This window comes from Pteropus vampyrus, unplaced genomic scaffold (assembly GCF_000151845.1).
Source record: "Pteropus vampyrus isolate Shadow unplaced genomic scaffold, Pvam_2.0 Scaffold1, whole genome shotgun sequence".
NCBI lineage: Eukaryota > Metazoa > Chordata > Mammalia > Chiroptera > Pteropodidae > Pteropus > Pteropus vampyrus.
In genome coordinates this window covers 31081536-31108027 of record NW_011888782.1, presented here as the reverse complement: position 1 = coordinate 31108027, position 26492 = coordinate 31081536, and the positions used below count along the sequence as shown (strand labels likewise).

At 41.6% G+C, this 26492-nt stretch overlaps 1 protein-coding gene and 1 long non-coding RNA gene across 3 annotated transcripts in view; one reads left to right on the top strand and one right to left on the bottom strand.

Moving 5' to 3' along the window:
* The first annotated feature begins 1864 nt into the window (after nt 1-1864).
* Nucleotides 1865-7394, top strand: LOC111729250. Its single transcript, XR_002776215.1, has 4 exons — nt 1865-1939; nt 4743-4834; nt 6544-6597; nt 7311-7394. It is a non-coding gene; the product is annotated as an uncharacterized LOC111729250 (long non-coding RNA).
* The window catches only part of DRD3 (dopamine receptor D3), a 38640-nt gene continuing 15072 nt past the window's right edge, over nt 2925-26492 (bottom strand). Inside the window, exons 3-8 of one of the 2 annotated variants that reach the window (XM_011377068.1) lie at nt 22850-22962; nt 14801-14943; nt 8858-9054; nt 4537-4672; nt 4390-4437; nt 2925-3179 (exon numbers count right to left, since the gene is read on the bottom strand). In XM_011377068.1, the coding sequence (XP_011375370.1) occupies nt 2983-3179; nt 4390-4437; nt 4537-4672; nt 8858-9054; nt 14801-14943; nt 22850-22962 (834 nt within the window). In that variant the 3' untranslated portion in view covers nt 2925-2982. Of the gene's footprint in view, nt 3180-4389; nt 4673-8857; nt 9055-14800; nt 14944-22849; nt 22963-26492 lie in introns of both variants that reach the window. The other variant, XM_011376998.1, reaches the window with a different exon arrangement.

The window sequence follows — 26492 nt, the reverse complement described above, 5'->3', positions numbered from 1 at the left end:
TCACTCAAATAGTACAGCTATGAGGCTTCTTTGGGCTTCAGGCCTTTGTTTGCCCCAAGGACACTGCTCTGCCAACATCTCTCCTGGATTTTTGGCCATGCTGGCTCTGAAAGTAGGGAGCCCTGAGGTTAAGTGTGCTGGTTCATGGTGGAAACTGTGGAGGCAGAGGAGGTGGAATGCAGAATCCTAGGATGAAGAGGCTGAAGTGAGGGCTTGGAGGACATGTTTGCAATTCTCCCGGGAGGCTCTTCCTGGATCAGAAGGAAATTCTGGGAGGGAGATGTCGTCTCCTAATTGACACTGTCCAAGGAAAAAGTGTCTCTCAAGCTTAACGGTGAGGGTGACAATATGACTTTCTCCTCGTATCTATATGGAGTTTACGGTTTTTATAGGGCTCTCAGGAAAGAGCACTGAACTAGGATTCAGTAGATTTGAATGCTTGTCTGTCATTAACCAATGTGGGACAACAGTTCTGGATCTCAGTTGTTTTTTTTTTTTTCCCCCTGTAAATCAGTGGTCCTCACCCTTTTCGGCACCAGGGACCGATGCTCCTATGAGAATCTAATGCCTGATGATCTGAGGTTGAGCTGAGGTGGTGATGCTAGTGCTGGGGAGCGGCTGCAAATACAGATGAAGCTTTGTTCACACCTCACTTTCTGCCGTGCTGCCCAGTTCCTAACAGGCCACGAACTGGTAACATCCATGGCCCGGGAGTTAGGGATCCCTGCTGTAAATAAAGGAGAGGGTAAAACCAAATGCTTTCTAAGGATTGTTTAATGATTCTATAAAAATTAGGACATAGATTTCCCATGAAACTGTTTTGGAAATTGAAGTTGGCAGGAAAGTGAGAGCAATGCCTTGGGCTGAGTTCTTAGGAAAGCCTAGGGGCGGAGGTAGATGGAGTAGGGTGAGGCTCTCCCAGGGATCTTTGTTCCACCTTTTTCTCCCCACCCTTTTACCTCTCTGGCTGGCAGCAGTGTGTCATAGTGGTTAACTGCATGGACTTGAGAGTCAGGTAGAAGTACATTTGAATCCCAGTTCTGCTGCTTTACTGTGTGTGACTTGGGGCAAATTTCTTAACCTCCCACTGCTTCAGTTTCCTCATCTACAAATAGAATTTATCTTCTTAAGGTTATCATTAGGATTGAATGACTTGATATAAGGAAAGGATTCAAAATATTTGCTATTATTCCTCACAAATATATTAATATCAATGCTGTTTATGACTCTCTCCTAGAACTCTGATTTTGACATGGAATTCTGTGATCTTTTACCCCACTGTCCCATCTGTTTGCTGTTGATTTTGCACAGAAAAACCTAGGAATCACGTACTTTTACTTCTTCAGAGATTTAATTGTCTCAGTCTCCATTTCTGCTTGCACTATAAACCTATTGAACTAGACAGCACAAGGTAGAAGCGCTAGTGGACAGACAGAATTTCCTACTGAGTGACAATTATACACATTGTTATAGACAATAACATTAAAGAAATTACCAGGAGTAACAGGTAACTGGCTCACTGAGCATATATATTTCCTTCTTACACACTTAAGGGTTAGAGGAATAAAGATGGGCAAAGGTTCTTGTGCACTTTAAAATTTTAATGGCACTGCAGCAGGTATCTGTCATGCCTATGCACGAATAGCTCTTAATAGTGAACTTATTGAAGTTCAGGATGATAACATTTCATAAGTTATCCATAAATGGTACCTTGATTCTGTAATCAATACCAAATAGCTTCTGTAGGTGAAAAGGTAAATGGGAGAGTATTCGAGTTCCTTCTAAATGCAATTTTGAATGACATTTACACATGACTTTTATATACCTTTAAGTTCAGTTGATGGGGCTCTGCCTAGGACTTTACAAAGACTGTCTATATGATGGCTTTGGACATCTACCCTGCCTGGCGTCTCAGTTCTGAGTTCCTCTGGCAGTTCAGGTGAGTCCCTACTGCCCTTCAGCAAGTAAATGAGCAAACATAGGAGCCAGTGGTGGGCTCCTTGAGGTCAGGATCTGTCTTATTTATTGTCATATATCTAGAACTTGGGAGGTGATTGGCAGTTAGCAGACACTTAATACTTAATGAGCTTCAGGGTCTGAAAGTATTGGGTTTTTGTTAATAGGAGATGGAGATGTTTGGGTAGAAAAACCTTACAGCATTATGAAAAGCATATCTAAGGCATGTTCTGAACCACAAGTTTCAACACCGATGCTACAGTGGGAATTGTCATTCTTTTTTACTTAACATTCACATCTTGGATTATTCTGGAGTTGAGAATCTGAGAGTAAGGGGATGAAATCAAGGGGGCTTCTTAGCTAGAGTTAAAGGTCAGGGGTGGCGAGCTTTGAAATGAAGCCCAGGTCCCAATATGGGACAATGTCTCCTTCAGGGTGAGGAATTTCCCTCACCAAATGTAGCCAATCAGATTCTACGGAGAGGTAGAAGCACCGGCCTTGCCATTATATTTCAGGATACCATGAATGAAAGCAGTGACCGAAAGGGAGTGGGCCCACAAAAGTACAAGGTTAGCTTGACAGTTAATTAGAAGTTTGAAGGAAGAGAGATGGGCTCTTCTGCAAGATGGTTTACTGGCTGAGATTTCAAGGACCCCTGGCAAGTTGAGAATTATGAGATCTGTTCATTTTTCCTTTACTGTAATGAATCATGCTTCTGATGACAATTTTGTGTGTGTATAGAAGCATGTTTTATCAGCTTCTTTCTGAATTATTGCTTATCACTCAGGGGCTTCCCAACCACTTGAAGATTGCCAGGATGAAGTTAGATTTTAGCTGGAGAGGTAGAACATTCTGTTTTGGAGGAAGCCGTTGTTTACACTTGCCACTCAGGGATGTCCTGCTCTAGGAGTCTTCTTCCTACTACATGCCAGAGGACATGGCAGTCTTTCTGAGCAAGCCATGGCCGCTGGCCCAATGGCCTGGCAGCTAAAGGTGGGCAGCTAAAGGCAGGTTCTCTGCTCTCCTTCAGCAAGACAGGATCTTGAGGAAGGCTTTGCGGAACTCGACATTGAAAGTGGTATAGATCACGGGGTTGAGGGCACTGTTCACGTAGCCCAGCCATGTTGTGGCACTATAAAGCTCTGGAGACACGTGACATGCTGGGCAGTGAGTATTGAGAACGTGGGTCAAAAAGAAGGGCAGCCAGCAGACAATGAAGGTCCCTAGGTTGCAAAGGAAGAGAAAAACTGGGTAAGAATTTTGCTTACTCATTTTATTATAACATGAAAATGACACACTTGTTTTTTATGTGCTAGCTACTATGCTGGAAGTTTTACATACTCATTTAATTTTTTTTTTTTACTTCCCAGTAAGGACTCATCAAAATATTACTTTTCACCTCTCTTTCCCCATTTAATTTTTAAACCAACCCTAGGAGGTTTAAAAAAAAAAGTAGGTGTGATTGGCTATTTTTTTTTTTTTTTGATGAGAAAACATCAAAATGCTAATGTTTTTAATTCATCTTAGGCCTTTGTTCCTAAATCAATTTTCTAGTTTGATCTTTAGGTAGTTCTTTACTAGTCTTTTCTGCTTCTCAATTAAAATCAAATATTTATTTAACATCTAGCCATCAAGACATGATCCTAGGTGTTGATGGGAAAGAAGACCCTAAAGATGCAACTGACACAGTTCCTTCTGTTGAGGAGACTACATATAGGGGTTCTCATAAAGTCTTAATATATGAGAAGGTGAAGTTTATCTGTGATAATGAACAGGATGAATTGCCTTCACTAACTCTATATGGTACCTGTGACTTATCAATTTTTTTCTTTATTTAAATAAGTGTTATATCTTTCTACTACAAGAACTACCTCTGATTTTAACTATTATGAAAATTTGGTAAGTACGGAAAATCAGAAAGAAGAAAAATAACCACCCACAACTCAAAAGGCAATCACTTTTGACATCTCGGTGAATTAATTTTCAGGGTTTTTTTTTACTCTGTATTCAAAATAATCTAGATATTATCATATGACATGACTTTTTTTTTTGCATCCCTGTTTTCTCATTTACTATTTTAGAATAAGTAGCATTTATTAAATATCTAATATGTGCCAGACACTTTAATTATTTTTTATTTATTATTTGATTTATCCATTATAACTCCACATGATAGACAACAAACACTATGAAAAAACAGCTCAATTAAGTGACTTGAATTTCATAGTTCATAAATGTCAGTCTAGGTCTTGTGATTTCCACCAGTTAACATTTATTTATACACAAACCCTTTTCAATTGTATTATACAATTTATAAATGTTACAGTCATTGGATTTCCAATTTCTGTCAAATGTGGTTACCTTAACCCTCTGCCAGTTGCAGTGAACTCAGCCTAACCCAATTCAGTCTAACTCAACTTGACCCAAACTCACCGAGCACAATGGCCAGCATCTGGGTTGCCTTCTTCTCCCGGAGTGGCACTCCTCGAGGTTGCAAGGGACCCAGCTTCAGGGATGTTGACAATCTGCCATTGCTGAGTTTTCGAACCTCTAAACTGAGCTTGGGTGCCACGGTGGGGCTGAGGGAGTTCCGAGTCCTCCCCTCCTTTTTCAACTCTCCCTCCCCTTCTTGGAAGCCTGGTGGCCCAAAGGCAGTATCTTGGCAGATGCTATAGTAACGCCTCAGCTCCACATGTGCCCGGCTAGGGGAGAGGGGCTGCAGTTGTGACAAGAGAGGGTCCTGACATTTCTGGGGATATTGTTTATCTTCTGAATGTTCCTGAAAGGGAAAAAGAATGCAAAGAAGGAAGAGGAAACCATCACTGTGTGAAAACTGCAGAGGGCGCATCTGAGAGTGGTGGGACCATGGAAAGTTAAGGTAAATGAAATCTGCTCCGACTTTCCACTAAGAAGCACCTACCACAGAAAACATTTGAGAATCATAATGATCCCTGGAAGAGGGTAGCATAGGATTATAGCCTGTCCTTTTAGAGTTAAAATGGCTTGGATATACAGAGGAACAAGTTAAATCATACCACTGGGATGTAAGCAGCAAAATCTGGAATGTGGGAAACTCTTTAAGACAAATGACTCAGCTTCTTCAACAAATGTTGTTGCAATGACAACAATGACAAACTTATCAGTTACAAAATATGAGTCTTATTTGAATTTTGATTTAAATAAACCAACTGTAAAAATTTTATATGACAATTGAGAAAATTTGCACATTGGATATTTAGTGATATTAGGAATATAGGGCTATTATTAATATATTTAGTTTGATGTGGTATTGTGATTATATGTTTTATAAAAGAGTTCATATCCTGTAGAGAGTCTTACAGAAATATTTTTTGGTTGAAATACTATGATTTTGGGGATTTGCTTCATAACAATGTAGGTAGGAGTATAGATAAAATAAGATAGGACATGAGTTGATAATTACTGAAGATGGCTGATGGCTACTGAAGGATTTGTTATATTTCTCTTTCTACTTTTATTTTTGAAATTTTCTACAATAAAAAGTTAAAAAAATAAAAGAAAACCCAGGATTTTCATCTCAGCTTTTCTATTTAGTAGATGTATCCTTGGGTAAGTTAATTAAATGCCTCTAAGCCTCATTTGTAAAACAAAAGAAATTGGGAAAAATAGATTTGGGATGAGTAGTCCCAGAGTAAAAAACCAAAGATAAGATATGTGGATATTTCTGCTGTTGAGGTGGATGTGTGTGTTTGCTCATATGGCAGATAGGGCTCTTGAAAGTCTTGCATTAGCCTCGCCTCTTTCCATGTTTGAAGAATCAGAACTGTCAATCTTGAGTAGCAGGCAGAAATCCTTGACTTTTATTACCGAAGACATAACAGCCAGATATTGACTCTCCCCCACCTCCTTATCAGGCACATAAACCAACCCCAGCCAGTTAGAGATTCTCAACTAAGACCTTGAACTGGAGCTCATGAAGCAAGGAGGTTTCAGAATTCATCTAGCAGTGGTGGCAGTCAATGTCCAGTGTCTGGCTTTCTAGCCATGTTCTTCCTTAGGCATGAACAGCCTAAGGAAACTGTTCAGCCTTGCAAAACTGTTCTTCGGCCTTCTCATTGAGTCTGGGCTACTTGATATTCTTCAGTAAACTCCTTCGTCTACATAAGTTAGCCAGTGTCAGCAATAAAGAACCCTCACTACTCTCTCTTTAGTTCAAGGAATCACAATCATCTAGACATACTGTACTAGTACACTCTACACACTCAGAAACATTGTTGAATCAATGCAAGGGGTCTTTACTATGACATAGTATTTTAAAACTGTGCTCTATAGAGGTATCCATAGGGATTCTAGTATAAATATATATTTTTTAAATTTTGGCTTTGATGGATTTTTCTACTAATTAATATAAGCATATTGTGTTTTATCTGAATGAGCATGATTATATTTATGATTGTGTTGGCTTCTAGTGATCTTCTGAAAGTGACAGTATTTAAGTTCTAAAGCATTATTCCTAAGAATAGGGGACTGGGGACAAATTCTTGAGAGTGCTTATGAAATCTCAGATTTGAGAACACAGATCTAGTATACCTTGTCTCCATTTTATAGATGTGGAAATTTGGTCCTATAGAAAGAAAATGATTCTTCCAAGATTATATATGGGTAAGTGTATTTTTCACTCTGCAAATCCTTATTACTACCTCCATGACCGACATGAGGAAACACTAGATTTCTTTGGGTGTGGCTGGCAGAGCCTTGTATTACCAGATGGCAGGACAGAACCTATTTCTTCACACTCCTGGCAATACCAGTCCCTTGGTTCTCTAATATCTCCTTAGTAGTCACCAGTGTTTTTCCTTTTGGACTTACACCCTCCTCAGATCTTAGATCTGCTATAGCCAATTTTAAACCACACACACACACATATACACACACACACATACACACTCTCTCTCTCTCTCTGTTTCTCTCTCTCTCTCCCTCCCTCTCTCTCTCTGGATTTATCCTTTATAGCAAGTCTCTGCTACACCAGACTTGTGTAAAAAGTAGTTAATGAACTATACAGAGATTGGACAAGGCTCAGAACTTCATCATTGTGGGTTTTTGAAGCTTTAAAACTTGGCTGTGGAGTTCCGGGAGAGAAATACTGGTCTTACATTTAACATCTTCAGGCTCCATTCTGCACTCTACTTGCTTGCAAGCAGGGCTAGCTTGAATTGGAAGAACAAGGATCATGGTGACCAAGAAATTGTCTTGTTTTTTCCCATAGTCAGTGGCAGATAGGGCACTTGAATGTCTCACATTAGCCTCCTTTCTCCGATTTTTTTGGCTCTACCCATGTATGTTTCATTAATGCCCTGTTTCTTTTAATGCAGGTGGCTCTGGATGGCATCCTCACACCACATCCAAGAGTCTTTGGCTCCAGTCATTAAGATCTCTCCATATATATATATAGTGACATGCTTCCTGAATATCATTTGATGATTCCTATTCTGAAACTCAAATCAGGCAGGATCTCAGATCTGTTCTATATGATAGATACAAGTGTGAGATTGGGGTTAAATTGCATTTTGGGATGGAAATAGAATCAAGTCAAGCCAGCATCTTAAGAAAGTTCTCTTATTCTTTCTCTATCATTAAAGACATGGCTTACTTACCATTTTCCCTGTGGCATCTGATGGAAATCTGGCTCTTATTGAAAACTGCCGAATGGGGTGCAGCCGAAGACAGGAAGACTAGGGTGGGTTAGAGAAGAAAAAGTTGTGGGTTAAGCTCTACACAGTTGAGCAATAGATGACAATGCTTTGAATACAATATGTTTATATCCTTGGCCTTGGATCTTGACTTCCTGTTTCACAAGGACCAATATTCTTGTTTTACACAAGCCTTTGGACTTCAACTTTGAGAGTCTCCTTCAGGGTGATCTAGACATCCAAATGGGACCTGTCTGAAAGATCAAATTTATTTCTTACTTTGTCTACAAAGCCCTTTCCTGAGCATAGTGCTGTCTCTCTTCTCATAATCTCAAAGGTATTTAATATTTGTGTGCTCAGTTGTCTTCACTTCACATATGGCAAACATCCTATTCAGTTTAGGGCTGTTCATTAACTTTGGGTGGAGGTGTGCTTTATTTACTTGTCTAGATTCTAAGCTCCATGAAACCAGAGGTTGTATAATATTCCTGCTGTCCCCTCCCTAGAAGATTTCTAATAATTGGTAGTCATGCATTCATGCTTCAAGTATATTATGGGCAAACTATTGAGACACTGGGCATCTGGATAAGCAGGAGTTAAAGCCCAAGAAATTGGACTGTCTATGCTGAGGCAAAAACCTTCCTTTTCAGAGTCTAATAAGACCCCAAACTAATATAATATTGAACGTAAACTGTAATAAAAAAAAAAAGATCCAATAAATGCATCATCAGCATCCCATTCTACCAGCTCATCAATACCTTGATATAGGGACAGATCTAGTAAGGAAAAGAGATTTCGATGAACCCCAATGATTCTTGGAATAAGTATTAAGGCCAAAAAGTCAGTCTTGGGAACCTACCAGCAGTGCATGATACAACTGCGACACTAAAACTTTAAACCATGTGACATCTGAACTGCTGGCCATTTGGGGCCAATGAAAGACTGGAAGAGAAACAGAACAAGCCCAGAAACTATCGAAGGGAAACAGAACAAGCCCAGAAACTATCCTATCATCTTGTCAAGTAAGATGTACTCTAGAGAAGACTGTCAATGCACTTTTTGGATTGTATTTCCTACCTCTAAAGCAGAGCCAATACCAGGAGATCAGAAGGTGGGTGTCAAATGTATATCTCCAATGTGGCAGTACAGATGAAAGCATGCACTGCTGGACATAGGCTGGGACACTACAGGGTTGGGTGTGGTCGTCTCTCTGCCCCTTCTATGCTTACTTGTTGCGGGAAGCCAGGCCTGACACTGATGCATTGACTGTTCTGTCGAGTGAGGATCCGTTTCCGTCTCCTCTGTCTCAACACCACATAGATCCTGGCGTAGACGAGGACAGTCACTCCAAAGGGCACATAGAAGGACACCACTGAAGAGTAGATGACAAAATCAGGGTTGGAGATGGAGCAGACGCTGGGGTCTCCTGAGAGTGTGAGAAAAGGAGAAAGCAAAACAGTTTGACAAGTATGAGAACTCAGTGGGGAGCACAAAACAGGGGCCCAAATCACATGTGGTGTCTCCACTGTCTAATCTACATGGAGCTTTGAGAAGCAGGGGTCTCCAGTCCCATCTATCCCCTCATCTTGTCCAAGTTCACATGCTGCCTCATCCATGGCAGCTTGCTTGAATTTTTCAGTCAGAAGCAACTCTTAGTTCCTTTGTGCCCCACAGCCCTTTACTTTGGCTTCTTTTGTGTAGTTAGCACACATGTCCTGATTGTCAAGTTGTGAGGGTGGGGGGGATGCAGACTCAGACACCTGTGTTTTTACCTTGCTGAGGATAGGAGGCCTAATTCATCTTTTTGTTACTCATAGTTCGCTTAAAAAGAAAACTTACCAAACTTACATGCCAGACACTGCTCTATACTGGGACTGCAAAGAGATATGACACAGCGTCCGCCCTTGAAGGAGTTCACAGTCTAGACAGAAAGATGAGCCCTTCCATATGCTGTGCTATGTGTCACAGAGGAATGCAGCCTGCAAAGCTTGGGGGAGTGCTACCGATCAACAGGCCAGAGGCTTGCTGGAGGGATGCAGCCCCCAGGAAAAGGCCTGCTGGAGTGGCACCCTGTAAGGATTATTGAGTGCACTGAATGGAGGAAGCTTCCTTGCTGAGAATGTCAGGTCTTGAATTTTGAATGCAGGACGTAGGGCAGGCTTTGTGGTGGCTGAATGTGAGATAGGCATTTGATTTTTCAGGGAATTCTAGCACCAATCAGGGGGGAGATAGGAAGGGGGTTGGCAAGTATATTGTTACTCTGGACAACGTGAATTGAGGAGGGTCCTTGTCTCTGCTTTATGTCCTGAAATGTCCTGCTACTCCTCCTTAGGAGGGCCTTGTAGTTTTGCCTTCTTTGCTAGCAGATGTTGAGATTTCTTCAACGCCCAGGAGAGGGCCTGGAATTTGCACCTCTTGGAAGAGAAAAGGGAAGCAGACTATCTTCCAGGTGCTATGCCAAGGGCATTGTACACATTATCTTACCTAATCATTATGGTAACATTATGTGACACAGGTGCCATTACTGACTCTATTCTCAGATGAGCAGACTAAGTAAGGCTTAGAGATGTTCAGCAAGTGGCCAACATCACACAGCCTGGACAGGGCAGAAAGAAGCTTATCCAGACACTCTGACCCCCAAACCAATGTTCCTTCTGTGGTTTTGACTCTCCGCCTCCCTCTACCACTGGGACATCGCACATTTGTGCTTCATCCAGTACTGTCAGCAATAGCTGTTAGTACACCTGGCCAATCTTCTTCATAAAGAGTTGGGGATTCTCAAATCCAAAATCTGATCTCAGAAGATGTAGCCTCACATATGAGCTGGTGTTTGTGTGTCCTGTGTACGGGGCAGCAAGAAGCCCTCACTACACACAATTCTGGAAGCTTCTCTCTGTTGAATCCCAAGGAGGTGAGGGTAGTGAGGCTTCCCAGGAGCTGAGGCTTCCCCAAGATGAGGTGCCTTGTCTTTATTATTTAATTGAAACAGTACTGTGCTATCAGCACAATGGTTATTGAATAAATGCTGAGCCAAGTGGAGCATTTTATATAAACACATAAGCAGTCACTGGCTAGAGGATAATGGGAAAAGCCAGGGGTTACTTCTCATTCTCTGAGACTGAGAACAAGCCCAGAAACTATCCTATCATCTTGTCAAGTAAGATGTACTCTAGAGAAGACTGTTAATTGTTTATCTCAATTAATCTCAACATTTAAGGAGGAAACTGATGATGAGGACTCATCCACTAACTCGCTTAGCACAATTTTATGGAGCACCTACTGTGTTCAAGGCACTGTGTTGGTGATAAAAACACTCGGTAGCTCTTAGTGTCTAAGAGCCTTTTGTGGGCTAGTCTGGGAATTTGAGTCCCATGGTGACGTGAAAAGCAAGGCCAGAAGCTGGTTCACTTGAGAGTTATGAACTTCAAGCTCATTGAAGGATTTGTCCTCAACTCGTTTGCAAAGACAGGGGATCCTGATGAATCTGATTTTAGGATGAGCCTATTATTCTTTTAACTTTATACTTCTCAATCCAGCTCCTCCCCACCCGCCCTGCCCGGCTCCAGTGCTCTGAAAGCCAGGTGAGGTGTTCTGTGGCTAAAATCAAATAAATAGTACTTCTCCATTTTCTTGTCTCAAAGGAAAATTAAGCCAGTTGATAGGATTTCTTAGCTTTAAGATTTTCCTCCCTTTACTATTTCTTAAGTCCTTGTCACCAGCTATTGCTTATTCACTCTAGGATTTTTAAATAACACAATAGCTATCTGAGTGAGCAGAAACTTAAATGCTAGTTTTATTATTTGTGAAATGAAAGGACTGGGCTGCATATTCAAGGATCTTTAGGGTTTCCTCTAGCACCAACACTCCATGTTCCATGACCATTAGGGGCTATCGATGGTATGATATTTGGCCGGATTGCTGGACCCCTGCTCGGAGCCGGGACAACATTGGTCAGCCAGGCCCCGCAGCATTGGAACTCTCTGTGTCCCAAGATCCTGCCTTATGTGTGCATTCAGAAATTCAAGTTCACCTTTCCTCAGATAATAAGAGCAACTCCAAGTTGGAAGAATGTGAAGTTCAACTTTTCGCTACCTTAAGTTCTCTGATAATTCACAATACTATGTGAAAGCCCATTTTATGAAAAGAAGTACTCTGCCAGAAAGTTCTTTTGTGTTGTACTTCTTAGTGAAAATTTATTTACTTCCAATATCAGGTGTTTTTGGCAGTATCCTGCCCCTTTTCCTCTGCTTTCCACAGAGGGAGTAGAAAAAAATGACTGAGAGAAGTCATTTATATTGGGCTTTTGAATGAACTTGGGAACTACCTTATAGATGGAAGAGGTGCTGGAGGAACATACATCTATCAAGATAATGATGCTGTCCTGTGAAGGTCAGATTGAGGCAAAGAAGGACGCTGGGCTTCCCTGCCCTGAGTTCTGCTAACTAATTCCCTGGACTGATTTCTCCGATGAGACAGCTCATTTCCTCTATGACCACCAGTAAGACTACCACTGTTTAGGTTTTCCTAAACAGCAGGTGCATATTTAACTTGAGGCACACAAATCTTTCTTAATACATAATAATAATAATAAAAACAATGTTAGGTAATATTTACTAGGTTTCTGTGATGGACCTGACACTTTGAACAATATATGAATAAGTGGAGGGCTTACAATAAACTTATTAGTAAATTTAAAAGTGTGTGTGTGTGTGTGTGTGTGTGTGTGTGTGTGTGTGTCAGAAAGAAAGAGAGAGAGAGAGAGAGAGAGAGATTAAGAGAGATGAGAGTGTACATACTAAGTCATGGGCCTTCTTAGCTTTCTCATTTCTATATCTGAAAATGCTTTTGGAAAGATTTTTCTGAGTTTTGTTTCTGGAATGAAAATAATCTTACTGGTGGCAACAACCATATAGGTAGCTCATCATTCTTCTTCCCTTTAGATGTGGACATTAACTGGGGACTCCATCTAATGTCAGATTTTAAGACTGTTTTAACACTTACGGGGTGTGCGTGTCTCTGTCTGTGAGAGTAAGGGAGCCCTTGCCAGCATTCAAGTATGAGTAAGAGGAACCACCTAGTCCAGTGAACATTGGTGGGGATTCGCCCAGGGGTTCAGCAAGGCCTTGGTCTAGCAGTCGTAGTGAGGGCCCCAGACTACAAATTCCAACTTAGAAATGCACTTTTGTATAGGAACAAGGATATAAAAGGTGACTTAGTTATCAGACTAACCAGAAAAAGCATACTTAACTCATCAAAACTGGTATTTTAGTTTCGGAGTCAGTCTTTATAGTCATGTTGGGGAATGTTGCTTTTGTGTGTGTGTGTGTGTGTGTGTGTGTGTGCGTGTGTGTGTGTGTTTGCACACATGTGTAAATGCATATTTGTGTGTATAAAGTATCATTCAGTGAAAATAGCAAAGTAACTCATGATGAAGAGTAATGAAAATTTAATAATAACATCATATTTTAGGAACTTCCCGAGATAACCAGGCAAATATTTGTTGGATAACTTGTCTACTTAACCTTTAATGTAGCAGAGAAACAGCCTGACCTTGACCAGATGGTACGTGTATGTATGTTATCCCAATTTTATCCTCACTTAATTCTAAAAAACCTATGAAAGAGTTAGAGTGGAATTATATAATATGTAGTGTTGGATTCCAAAGTCATGAGTAGAGTGAAAACTATATAGAGTTGAAATTTGCTTTTGAAAAAAAAACCCTTGAATTACATTTAAAGATACAAGTGGTTTCATTACAGCCCTGAACAATAATAAGTAAAGATGTATGATATATACAGTAATATGTCATATATTAAAAAGAATTCAAATGTAATATGTAATTTTAGAGACGAAGTTGCAGAGAGTCATATATAAAAGTAAATATTGAAAACTTCCTAACTAAATACATAGACTGAGTCTATACATTTGAATTTGCTCATTTATGCTCCACTATATTATTATTCCAAATTTATCAATAAGGAAACTTAACTCAGAAAAGTTAAGTAACTTGTTCAAGGAGACACAATTGGCAAGTAGTTTAATGAAAATTTGAATTAGGTTGTTCTGACTCCAGAGCCTCTGTGTGTCTTTCTAAATGTGTTTTGACTCCTAAATTATTGTCCAGCAAATAACTCTTTGAAGACCATTTATAAGTTAAGATTTGCCTGTATTTATATGTAATGTGTTATGTATGCTATCTGTATACACATGAACTCACAGTCACAAACATATGTGACTTGTACATGTATATGAGAAATTCATACCTCGAACATAAGTAGAAATTGAACAAACCAATCCAAATGGACAAAACAAGGAATCCAAATGAACTCTAGAATGAGAGTTAATCAGTTCTCTCTCAGCAAATGCTCAGTGTTTATCATCAATACCTGTAAGTTTACTATATGTGATAATAATTTTCATTCAACACATAAAATTCCTGAGGCTAAAAGATGGACATGGAACAGACACAGAAGGCACCGATCTATATGACATATAAATTTGGACTGGTGTCTTATGTCTAAAATCCTAAACATCTCAGATATACACATTGTTCATCCATCCACCATCCATCCACTATCCATCCATCCATCCATCCATCCATCCATCCATCCATCCATCCATCCATCCAATAGAAGATGTACCATGTGCCAGTCATCATGGCCAGAACTTTTGTATATTAACATATAAGAAATACATCCACTAATAATTTAGGAACCTATAGTAGTTCCCAAATGCTAGAAATGATTCTTACTGAGCAAAAGTTAGAAAAATATATCCTACTTGAGGGCTTTTATGATATGTTATTTAGCATTGTAAGTCCATTATGAATTGTCATCTTTTCATTAGCAAACCTCACCTGGATTATTAATATGGCTTAGTTTTTTAAATGGCACATTTCTTCAAATGAATATGTTGACATTTCTTTGAAAATAGGGATAAGCCAGACTTTTCATTAATTGGGGCAGAATTTTATCACTGTGCCAATAATTGATGAAGCTTGCTTTATATTTTATTATAATCAGCAAAGGTCAAAGCTTTGCAGTCTATAGCATCTTCATTTGATTATAAAACGCACTGACCAGGCATCAGGAATTTCAGGGTTGAACACAATTCGCAGACACTCCTGTGAGCTGTGAATCACATGAGTGCTGTAGTGGGGTCGTTACTGTTACCTGTGGTGTTGAAGCCAAAGAGGAGAGGGCAGGACACGGCAAAGGCCAGCACCCAGACCACTGTAATCATGAGGGCCACACGCCGGCAGGAGCTCTGTCCCGTGCCGTGTTGGTAGTGAACTGGCATGACCACTGCAGTGTACCTTTCAAAGGAAGGGGAGAGAGGGTAGATATAATGAGAAATGTTGGGAGAACGGTTCAAAAGACAAGTTGAAGGTTACTAGAGAAATAATCAAGATGGTAAATGTGGCAAGAGAAAAATAATTTTGTTGGAGAGAGAAAAGGTGAAAATAGTAGAAAGGTTGAGATAAGATAGATGCAGAACTCGTTAAGCAGGGGGTGAACAGAAAAAGAGAGAAAGAATAAAAAAGTTAGCATAGCAGCACTGGGTTGCCGGAATGCTTCTTTACCAGTGCCGACTGATGGCCCAGCATATTTGAGCACTGTATTCACTGCTCTGACCCCTGAAGACTTTGGGTGCTGAAGTGTGCCTTTACTTTCTCCCACAGTTCTTCAGATAATGGTAGGACTTCAGATAATGTACCCAAAGTGGATGTTTACCCCTGCTTGTATCCTAAAATAAATTCTAATTCTCCTAGTGGCAACTATTCTAAATAACAGAGGTTTTGAAAATAGTCTGGGTGGCTTAAACAACAAACATTTATTTTTTAGAGTTCAGAAGGCTAGGACGTCCAAGATCAAGGCACTGGCAAACCCACTTCCTGGTTCATGGACTGCTGTTTTCTCATTGTGTCTTCGTATGGTGGAAGGGGCAAGGGAGCTCGGTAGGGTTATAAAGGCACTGATCTCATATATGATGTCTCCATCCTCATGACCTAATCACCACTCAAAGGTCCCACCTTCTAGTACCGTCACTCTGGGGGTTAGGATTTCAATGTATGAATTTTGGGGGACACAAACCTTCAGACTACAGCACAAGCTTTTACATGTTGGGCATCGTTGTCTTTTCTATGGCAGCTCCTCATACACATTTCCAGTTGCTTGTTGGACTTATTATCTGGACAATTGTTCCACAGTCATTTCAAATGCAAGTTATCTGATTTAGAGTTTCCTATCTCCCCACATCCTTTAATCTGTTTCCACTTCTTGCCTTTCTTCAAGACATCCACACTCAATACTCTGGCCTTTTAACTCTCCTGTGGCCCTTCTATATAATTTTCTCACTCCTTCATTTACCCTTTCATCATTCAATATTTATTGAGTCCCTGCTATATGCCAGGCCCTATTCTGGAAATATAGAGATGTGCGATGGTCCTTGTCTTTATGGAAGTTGGAGTTGGGTGGAGTGGATGAACCCAAAAAATGTTAATATAAACTGAAGAGTTTCATGAAAGAAATAAGCTGGGTGACATGTTTGAGAATAATGGAGGCTATAAAGAAGCAGCAAACCGAAATAGACTAGGCAGGGAAATGAGAGGGGTAAGAGGGACCTAACCATGGGGTAAAGTAGGAGAAGAACCAGAAAGAGAGCAGGTCCTGTAAACTTACCCATTATGATGTCCCTGTAGAATCCCCTCCCACTGAATGTGGACTGAACATGTGAGTATGATTTGATATTGTTCCTGTGATTAGATTACTAACCAAGAGACTGAGTTAATCGGAAGGGAGATTATCTTCAGTGTGCCTGACCTAACCAGGTAAGTCCTTAAAAAAGACTGGGCCCTTCCTTAATTCAGAGAGATTCAAAGCATAAGAGATTACCCTGTGAGCCATGCAGAAGAAAGCTGTCATGCTTTGGAAAAGGTCATTTGACAGGAAATAACAAAAGGCCTTTAGGAGCTGAGAATAGCCCCTGGTTGACAATCACCAAGGAAGTGGGGACTCAAACCTGCAACTGCAAGGAACTGAATTCTATTCCTGAATGAGTTTTAAAGAGGACTCCAAGTTCCAGATGAGAACAAAACCCAGCCTACACCTTTTGATTTCAGCCTTTTGAGACCCTGAGCAGAGAACCTACCTGCAATGTGCACAGACTTCTGATCTACAGAAACTGTGAGATAAAAAATGGGTTAAATTTAAGCCACTACACTTGTGATCATTTGTTCCACAACAGCAGAAGAGACTGGTGTCTTTGTTCAATCCATTACCCCTTTTTTCCCCTGAGTAAAAAAGGGCTCATTCTTGCCCTCCCTTAATCCCAGATCAGCTCTCCAGCAACCTTCCCAGTCCTTCATCTTATAAAGAACTCTAACTCTGAATACATAACATTTCTACTCCAATCATTTGCCTTGCTCTTCTGCATGCGGTTGTCTCGCCTCATTATTGAACTCGCCTCATATCTGGAGAGAGATAGTCCCCATATGATTTAAGTTATTTGATAGCTCAAATTATCTTATAGCCTTGGTATTCCCCGTAGGTCCTTGTACAAAGCAAGTAGTAAGAAGCTATTGATTGATTGCTTCATGGATCTTGAAGGCTTCCTTCCTCATAAGAGAATAATTCTAATCTTAGCCAAGCTCAAGAGGTTTGACATGTAAAGCTAGGTCTACATACGCTCAATTTTTCTTTGTTTTCTGTGTCCGGGGAACCTGGAGGTCAGATTCAGAGCAGGAGCCTTCTGAGCCCCTCTATGCACGTCAAGGCTTGGGGCTGAAGAAGGGAAGGGAAGACCCTGGGTTGGAGGGGCTGGGACAGTGCTCCCTGCTGCTCCTCTTGCATGTGCCAACCCTGTCTGAATCATCTGCCTCTTATGCGTCTGGCCTAAGTTCATATATTCACATTTGTATTCCCAAAGAGCAGTTTGAGAGTCAGCTCTGATGGTTGAAATGGAAGCAGATTTGCAAGATTTGACCTTGGCACCATGATATGTGACAGAGGTGGCTTCTTTCTCAAAAGGGAGAAATAGAGGCCCTTATTTAATAAGGTCATATTAAGAGTCTATGACCAACACTAAGGAAGGCCCATGACAACCCAGTGACCTTCTTCTGATGTACATACATTGCAAATCTTCCTTTGAACCCCTAACTTGGCAATGGAGGACCAGGGCAAGTAGCACCTGGCATTTCTCCAGGCCTCTCACTCTCCTCAGGACTTCAGACTCTGCTGCGACAGTGAGCTGTGGCTTCAAGTCAAATATGCCTACCAGGGCCAGATCCTTAGTAGCAATCCCTGAGGGACCTTGGAGAGAGACTGAGCTCTGAGTCAGGTAGCTGTTGTGGCTGAACAGCTGTTGAAGATTGAGAAGGAAAGGTATGACCCACTTCCTCCAGTTTAGACATGCAGTTGGACCCAGGCTTCCATTTATATAATGTCCTTTGATGTAAAAAAGCCAGACCATCCCATACACTCAGTGGTGTGCTGCTAAATGGCTAATAACTGGCTCTCTAGGTGAAAAAACTCTCGTTTGTATCATTTGGTAATTTCCATGGTATAAATACTCTCACCATTGCCCGTTTCAAGCTACACCAAAAGGTTTAATAACTGGCTCAAAAAATTCTTAAAATTTTGCCAGTTAGCTTTCTCTAGCCATCACCAGCTGGCTCTAAGCACACTACTGAGAATTGCTTACTTTCCTAAATATGCTTTAATGTTTAGCAGCTCCTTGGAGGCTCTTGTTAATTCAATAAGCCAGAAAGTGTAGAGAACCCTGGCTTCATTTTATAAAAGAGGAATCAGAGACATAGAGAGGTTACTTGATGAACCCAAGATCTAGCAGTCGGTCGTGGCAGAGCCAGGTCTCTCACCTTGGAGGCCAGTGTCTCTCCTGGGTGCCCCACTCCCTCTCATGGGCATTGATGAGTCTCTGAGGCCTTGTGGGACAAGAGCTTCCTGAGGAAAGGTGGTGTGAAGGGCGGTTTTTACTTTGAGAGCACTGTGGATGCTTGGAGCTGAGTTTCCCCTAGTAACTTGATTCTATTACTTGCCTGGGGGCCCTGGTAAAGTACATATTCTCAGGCCACACACCTGGATATTTTGATTAAGTGCATCTGGAGTGAAACCCAGAAATGCATATTTTTAACAAGCAAGTATATCTTATGATTAGCCAAGTTTGAGAAGGGTTACTTTAGGGAAAACTTGTGTCAAAACTTCTTGTTAGCTTGTGTAAGAAGTAAGACATGAGACTATATTTACTACTGTTACTTTACATTTTTTTCTAATTATTTTTTCATCACAATTAAACATTTAGAATAAATGAGGCCCCGAAACTTGCCTCCAGGGTTTTTCCGCCAGGAAGCCGGCCAGAAGTGCTGAGATATAAAGGCTGTTCCGGAATTAGCCATCGGAGGGCACCATAATGCAGCAAAAACTCTGCCAGCTCGTCGGGGGTGAGAAGTTCATTGCTCACCTGGGGGCTCTCCAGGCCTTGTGGGATGCAGGGAGGCATCGCTCGGCCTCCTGGTTCCTGGAGCATTGTAAGGACCCTGAATTCCCACCCAAGCACCCGAACTCTGATCTCCTGCCAAATCGATCGCAGATGACAGACCCTAGGCACGGGCAGAGCTGGGTTTGGATTGGAGCTGGAGCCTAGCCCAGGGCTTCCTTTGAACGTGTGGCTTGCTGCGCTCACCGCGGGGTTCCACAGCCTAGAGCTGCCCCTGTCGCTCCCTCGTCAGGCCCTCTCCCCTTGTGTTTGAGCTCCTAGCTCTCTGGGTCCTTTCTAGTGTGGCCAAGAACACCGGCAATGCGCAAGGCGAAGTCTGTGGGCGTTGGAAACAGACTAACTAGCACCCGATTCCCAGTTCTTTCACTTAACTGTTTGCCCGTGGGCCAGAGAGTTGGCGTTCTCAGACTCATCTTCCTTGTCTGTATGATGGGGATAATGATTCAGCTCCATAGGGCTGTTATGAATAGTGAACGAGGGTAGCTCTGTGAAGGTGTTTGTTTGTTTGTTTGTTTGTTTTTTAGCACAATGCCTGGTACATGTTAAACATTAAAAAATAGAATTATTATAATTGTCATTATTATTGTGCTAGCTCAAGGGATCTGGAATTATTCATATCAGTAAATTTATGACTATCTGACCCTAATTCCTGATTATCCGGGAACATTACATTTATCAAACCAGATAAAGCATTTTCTATGTGCCAGTCAACTGTATGAAGTTTTATAGATATTAATTCATTTAATCCTCAAAACAATCTTTTTGCTATCAATCATTGCCACTAAACAGATAAGAAAACTGAGGCCCAGAGAGGTTAATTGACTTGCCCAAGGTTATATTGTGATTAAGTGGTTGACCCAGGATTTTCAGGCAGACAGTGTGGTTCCAGTGTGGCTAAGCACCTCTGCAGAAGTCAGTGTGGGGAACAGAAAGAGGCTGACTAAATTTCACTCCTGCACGTACCAGCTGAGTGATATGAACAAGTGACTGCTTACCTATACAGTCTAGCCTCAGCATCTTTATTTGGAAAATGGGGATAATACAGCTACCTTGCTGGGGTGTCGTGAGGGTTAGCAATAATAAAAAGCCCTTAATGCCTGGCACGTAGTACATGCTAAATAAATAGTAGCCATTTTTATAGTTGTTGCTTTCAGAGTCAGGCAAGTTAGGATGAGCGTGCAGGTAGCTGGGGGTATTAAAGACATAGGAACTGTGTCTTGTTTACTCCAGGGAAATAGCGCCTAAAGAGCTGGGCTGCTGGCATGGCCAGAGGCCCCTCCCTGGGTACCCTATCTCCACCTCCACCAATGTAAAGTCCAGATATTGGAACAGGCAGAGTACTGGCAGAGGAGTTGGGGCACTCAGCTTCTAGTCCCAGACCTGCATAAGAGGCTGCAGGACCCCCTGCAAGCATGTTAACATTTCTGCACAAAGGAGTTAAACTACATGATCCTCTTAACTCCTAATTCTGTGACTGAGGTTTTTGGGCTTGTCACTCTACTGAAGGTCTCAGGATCCTCGCAGAATTTGACCTCCACCTACAGCCTTGTACCAGGGTGGGAGGTGTACTTGTAGGAACTGATGAGGGTGCCACTTGAGGAAGCTGGTCATGGGGCAGAAGAAAGGCTGGGCTGGCTGGGAGGGCCTGAGCTTAACTCCCGCCTGGGTTTAATGAGCCCCAGAGCTCTGTGAGGGCTGCTTTTCACCACTCTTCATGTTGTCAGACAGCGGGCTCAATAAATCTTTAGTTCTGTGGACTCCCCTCATGGAATTATTGAAGGAGAAAGCTTCTTGCAAATGACTGGAAAGTCCTTTGCAGATATAAAGTGCTTATTTAGATGCAAACTAAAACTCCAAGGTGCCTGTGACTCATCTGGTACCTATTGTGCTCCTGCGAAGACGCGAAGACGCGGAGGCTTGCCTGTGTGATGGGTGCCATTTGAGAGCCACTTAAAGAACTCCCCAGTGAATGAATTTGGTTGCATTATTCCCGGGCTCCTCGAGGAGGACTCAAATTCTCACTGCTGGAAACATGTCCTCCCCCTCTCACACTTTCTCAGCCCTCTCCCTAAGTTAGTTCTGACCCAGGATGTGGTTGGAGGGGGCTGGACTGCTGCGGAGGCAAGGAGCCAAGGGGATGGGGCCTTGTGTTCACCCACGCTGCTTTTTCAAAAAGAAAAGGTGGCATTAATCCAATTTTTAGGCATCCAGAACTACGCCGAAGAATCTAATGACAATAGTACTACTTGCTTTCAAAAACCCTTTCGTCATTTCTTTTTCTTTCCTATCTCTTAGTACCCTGCTATTACAGACCAGGGCTTCATGACCAAAAAATGCTGAATCCATTTGGTCAAGTTTGTCAGGCTGGTGACTAGCATTGTGTGAAGACCAAAGGTCTTCATGAATGACTGCATTTTTAATGAATTGACCAGTTATTTGGCATCACATGAACAGAATTTAATGCTGTGTACCACAAACTGCTGTGAAGGATAATGGAGACAGCTTTCCCAAGGCCGATTTTTATTCCTAGACTTGGGAGGAGGCTCCAATGTGAGGTTGGGTGAGGATTTGTTCACGCAGAAATAGAGGCCAAGATGGAAGCATCCTTTTCCACTGGGGTCTAAGGCATACGTGGCTCGTCCCTTCAGGTTTTAGGTAGGCAAGGGCTATGCATTCTGGGAATTTTCCTGTATGAGACAGAAGCCAATTCAAGGTCTACTCTTGTTGGTTGTGTCTGAAGTGGGGAAAGTAGAAGTGTGTGCTAAGCATGGCTGCTGCCAGCAAAATAGTGCTCTTGTGCAAATTAGAAAAAGGGGCCCTCTCCTAGCTGACTCAAGTCTTGGCAAAGAAGCACTGGCTGAATTGTGTTCCCACACCGTTGTGTAAGGTGCAAACTGCACAGCCTCACCCATCAGCCCCATGTATGAATATGTGTGGGTAGAATGTATAAGCACACTCTCAAGGAGGTGGAGAGTAGGTTCAAGAACTAGGAGGCTAGGAGGGGGCTGTCCCAGACCTCTCTTGGAAACTCTCATTATACAGTTCTTTGTTCTCTCCTGCAAGGCTGATCTCCCATTCTCTCAAGTCCTTTCTGGAGGTGCATATTAGTAGTATAAACATTGGCTACCCTCAGGTAAGGACCACTGAATATTAATATTCTTTGTTCAAGGCTCTGTAATAGGCATAGCAGGAGGATTCACAGGTGATAAGGAGCTAGGATGAGTATAGATATAATAAACCAGATGCTGTCTGTTACTTCTGTAAATAACATATTTATATAATAAATATCCAGAAATCACACAAAGACTCTCTTCCTCCCCCCTTTTACCACAAACAAACAAAGTTGTAACAGGAAATTTTCTTCCAGACCCAATTCAGCTCACCTTTCATTTTTGTCCCCTCCACCCCCTCGAAAAGCCACAGTGGTGGAAGAGCAAAACCAAAATCATTTTTAGTGACTTGGGGGGAAAGGGAAGGCTAGAAAAGCTTTTGGATGATTATTTCTCTCCTGCCACAGGGATTTCTTTCTCACTCACAAGCCATAGTTTAAAATAAAAAGAAGAAAGAAAATATCCCAGTGGTAAGTTCTACTTTGCAGTGACCCCAGTGCCCTCAAATGCAAAGCCTGTGTCTCAAATATAGCCGAAGCGGCTTCCCCACCCGATCTAAGGCTGCCACTCTCCTAAGTCAGGAAAGGGAATCCTGACCTGTCGATGCTGATGGCACAGAGATTCAGGATGCTGGCTGTACACATCATGACATCCAGGGTGACGAAAACATCACAGCAAATGCGGCTGAAATTCCAGACTCCGCCTGTTACCTGGGCATCAGAGACAAGGATGTTAGTATTCCCCAACAAAGGGACAGCAACTTATCAATTCTACTACATTCCCTAGGCTGCTCCCCTAAAGATGCTGAAATGCCCTTCCTGTTGGTACATCATCGTTACCAAAGGCAGATGGACATCAAGGAGAGTGCAAGGCAGCCCAAGATTGGTCACCCAAGAAATGGCAAATTCAAAGAATGTTAGAACGTTAGCGCTAGAAGTGGCCTTCCAAATCGATTAGTTCAGTGCTTCCAAAGTGTGCTCCACAATGGGGTGCTCATTAAAGATAAAGATTCTGAACCCCTCCCTAGACTTATTGAGTCAGTATCTCTGGATCTGGGGCCCATGAATCTTCATTTTAAAATAAACTCTCCACTTCCCTTGCCCCGCTTCCCTGCCAACACACCAAGGTTTGAGAATCACTGATCTAGTTCAAACTCAGGAGGCAACTAAAGATCTCTGTGGTTAAGTAGTATGCCTATAGATGCACAGCTGGTACTGAATGATCTTGGGTGACTTCCAGATGTGTGAACTGTGCCAAAACTGCCTCTCTGAAGCCCCTCATCCAGTAGAGAGCTCACCATGTACCCAGGAAATAAGCCGAGAACATGTGTTTCATAAAACTTACCTCCAAAATGAAAATCTATCTGGCTTCTGGTTTTAGAGCTTGGAAACATCCTGGAACAATAATACTAAGAATCTATGTAAGTTAAGTCTGTGCCAGTGTGCCCGCCTGCGACACCCAGGTCGCAATCACTAAGAGATGGGGAGAAAGTCTGGGTCCAGGGCCCTGGAAAGGGGCCCAAATCCTCTCATCACTCGCAGAATCAGTGAAGATGGTTCCGACCTCATGCATTTACACTCATGTTTCAAGCTCCACAACTTCCTCCCAGTAACACTTATAAAAAGTCAGGAATTTAAATAATTTAATTTATATTCTCACATATTTCTATTTTATTAATTTTTTTTTTTTTTTTTTTTTTTTTTTTTTTTACCTAACCTAGAGAGATGTGTCAGGGAGACTACCACTTTCAGAATGTCTACAAATGCCATTCTTGGGCCCCAAGGCTTTTGTTCATTTGCCAGCATCCTGCTTGTGGAGGTTCTTGGGGACCATGGTTTTCAAGCATAAACCTTTGAGGCTTTTTTTGTCCCTGGCAGTAGCTGGTGTCCCTTTTGGGCAGGCCCAATGGCTAATTAAGAGGAAGGGAGAGTGATAAATAGGTGCAGTTGCCTTCTGAACTTCTCGAGGCAAAAAGAGACATTGTTGAAACAATAGGGCTTAAAGATGGTGCTGTTCCTCTGTCTAGTTTTTCTCATCCAAGAATCTTGTTATATGACCAGGTCACTTTAATGTTCATTCCTATTTTATCCCACTAAAGCAAGGTCCTGAAAGGCTCTCAACCCATCCCCTTACCTATTAACTTCTTTCCCCGTGGATTTATTTCCTTTTTAGCATTTGTTTTTATCACTATATTTGGTCATCTCTATTTTGAGAAACTCTGACCAAAGATATTTTGATTAAAAGCAACAAGGAAAGAAAAAAGCAACAATGAAAAGTTCAAACTAGCTAAGCAGTTATCACTTTCGTTCATTTCGTTGTGGGTTTACTTTCTCTAAGTCCAACCATTTGGCTCTAAGTAAATAAAGGCCTAATATGAATTTATACGATTTCTGAGAATGAAAAGCTTTTAAAAAGGGTGATATGTAGTAATAATAACACAATGATTTAAGGGAGCCAGGAGAGTAAAAGATAGTTTTGCTCATTTCCTAGGACAATAAAAGCTTCTTGCAAGAAGTTGAATTTTGCATACTACATCTTAAATTGGGGAAAAACCACCCTTTTCCCAAAATTGTGAGTGCCTGTTTGCGTGTGTCTTGGGGGTGCAAAGCAGATGAGAGAGAGTAGTTGAAACAACAGCAAACTCTAGTTCTTGATGGGTGTTCATTCATTCATTCAATCATTCGTAAAGTAAGTAGTTGTGGAGCTTCTAATACTCAGTGCATGTTATGTGTTTTAAGAAGCTTTAAATATGCACTTCAGGCCCTGTCCTCAAAGAACTTATAAGTTTACTGGAAAAGCAAGACATTCTTAAATAAAATAATTAGAGAACATCATGAGATTCTAGGATTGTTAATACAATCTAACATTTATTGAGAACTTACTCTATGCGGGTCACTGACCCATAGGACCCATTCCAGGAATTTCTATAGCTTTGAAACTTTAGATTCTGAAAACTGAATTCGCTTTTTACCTTATGTGCTCTTACAGATTTTTGAGGACAAATTATACACTTACTTGATAGGAAATTAAATGATTGTTACTTAATCAACTCTGTAGGAGCAGGGACTTATACTTGTTTGCTGCTGCATCCCCAGCTCCTAGAGCAGTGCTCAGCATGCAAATCTATTCTGAAAGAATAAATAGTCTCTGAAACAATCTGTATTTATATTAATAGCTAGCATTTATTGAATGCTTACTAAGTTTTGATGTTCTGCAAAGCACTTTATATACATGGCATCCATTGCCAATTATAGTCCTATGAGAGAGGACTACTGTCATCTGCGTCATGGAGAAAGAGACTAAAGCTTGGAGGGGCTTGGCACCTTGTCGGAGGCAGCCAGGGCATCTGAGTGTAGGTTGTTCCATGCCCTGAAATACGGAAGTATCAAGTGAGGAGGGGGCAGTTATTGGAAAGGGAGGGAAATGGGTGAACACAAGGGGAAAGGAGAAGACCATGGACTCATCAAAAATTTTCGTGTGACAGACTGAATCATCTCCCTTCTATGGAATGAGACACCCTCCTTCTGATCGCCTCTATCTCAGAGTTGCAAAAAGCTGTGCAAAAAACTGTGGTGGCTGCTGATTTGGGGGCCTAGTGAAAGTACACACATAGCAGATTTCTTTGCTACCCTGTTTCTTTAGTTCACAAGGGCCAAAGCCCTCAAGCTGTCCTCTGGCTTCCAGGCCGCCACTGTGCCACCCCATTCTGGCTATCTTCTCCTCCCTTTTCCAATTCTGCCATCAAAATTTCTCTCCTTGATCTCAGCTAAGTGACAAGAAGAAAACAATCTGATTAGCTGATTAAAGTAATTCCCACTGAGGTGCCATCACTTAGCCTTCCCCAGAGCTTACTCATTAAAATGAGTCTCTAATTGGTGGGATGTGTAATGGAAATACTTTTTTTTTTTTTTTTTTACTGGAGTTTTCCACGCCAAGAAAATAATAGTAAGTGATGAATAAAGAGCTGCAAAGGTCTGAGAACATGTAACTTTCACATATTATTTGACAGCAACCCAATGAGATAAATAGTATTTCCAGTCTATGGATAACAAAATGGAGACCAAGAGGGGGTTGAGTAATTTGCCTGAGGACATATAGCTAGTAGAAGGGCTGGAGTCTAAAACTCTATTTTGCCTCTCAAAAGTCAGCACCTTAACACTTCTGTGAAGTGTACAATTTAATTCCATTCTAATAACACAGGAAGGAGAAGACTTGGTGTTTGTCCATCCATCCAGCTGTA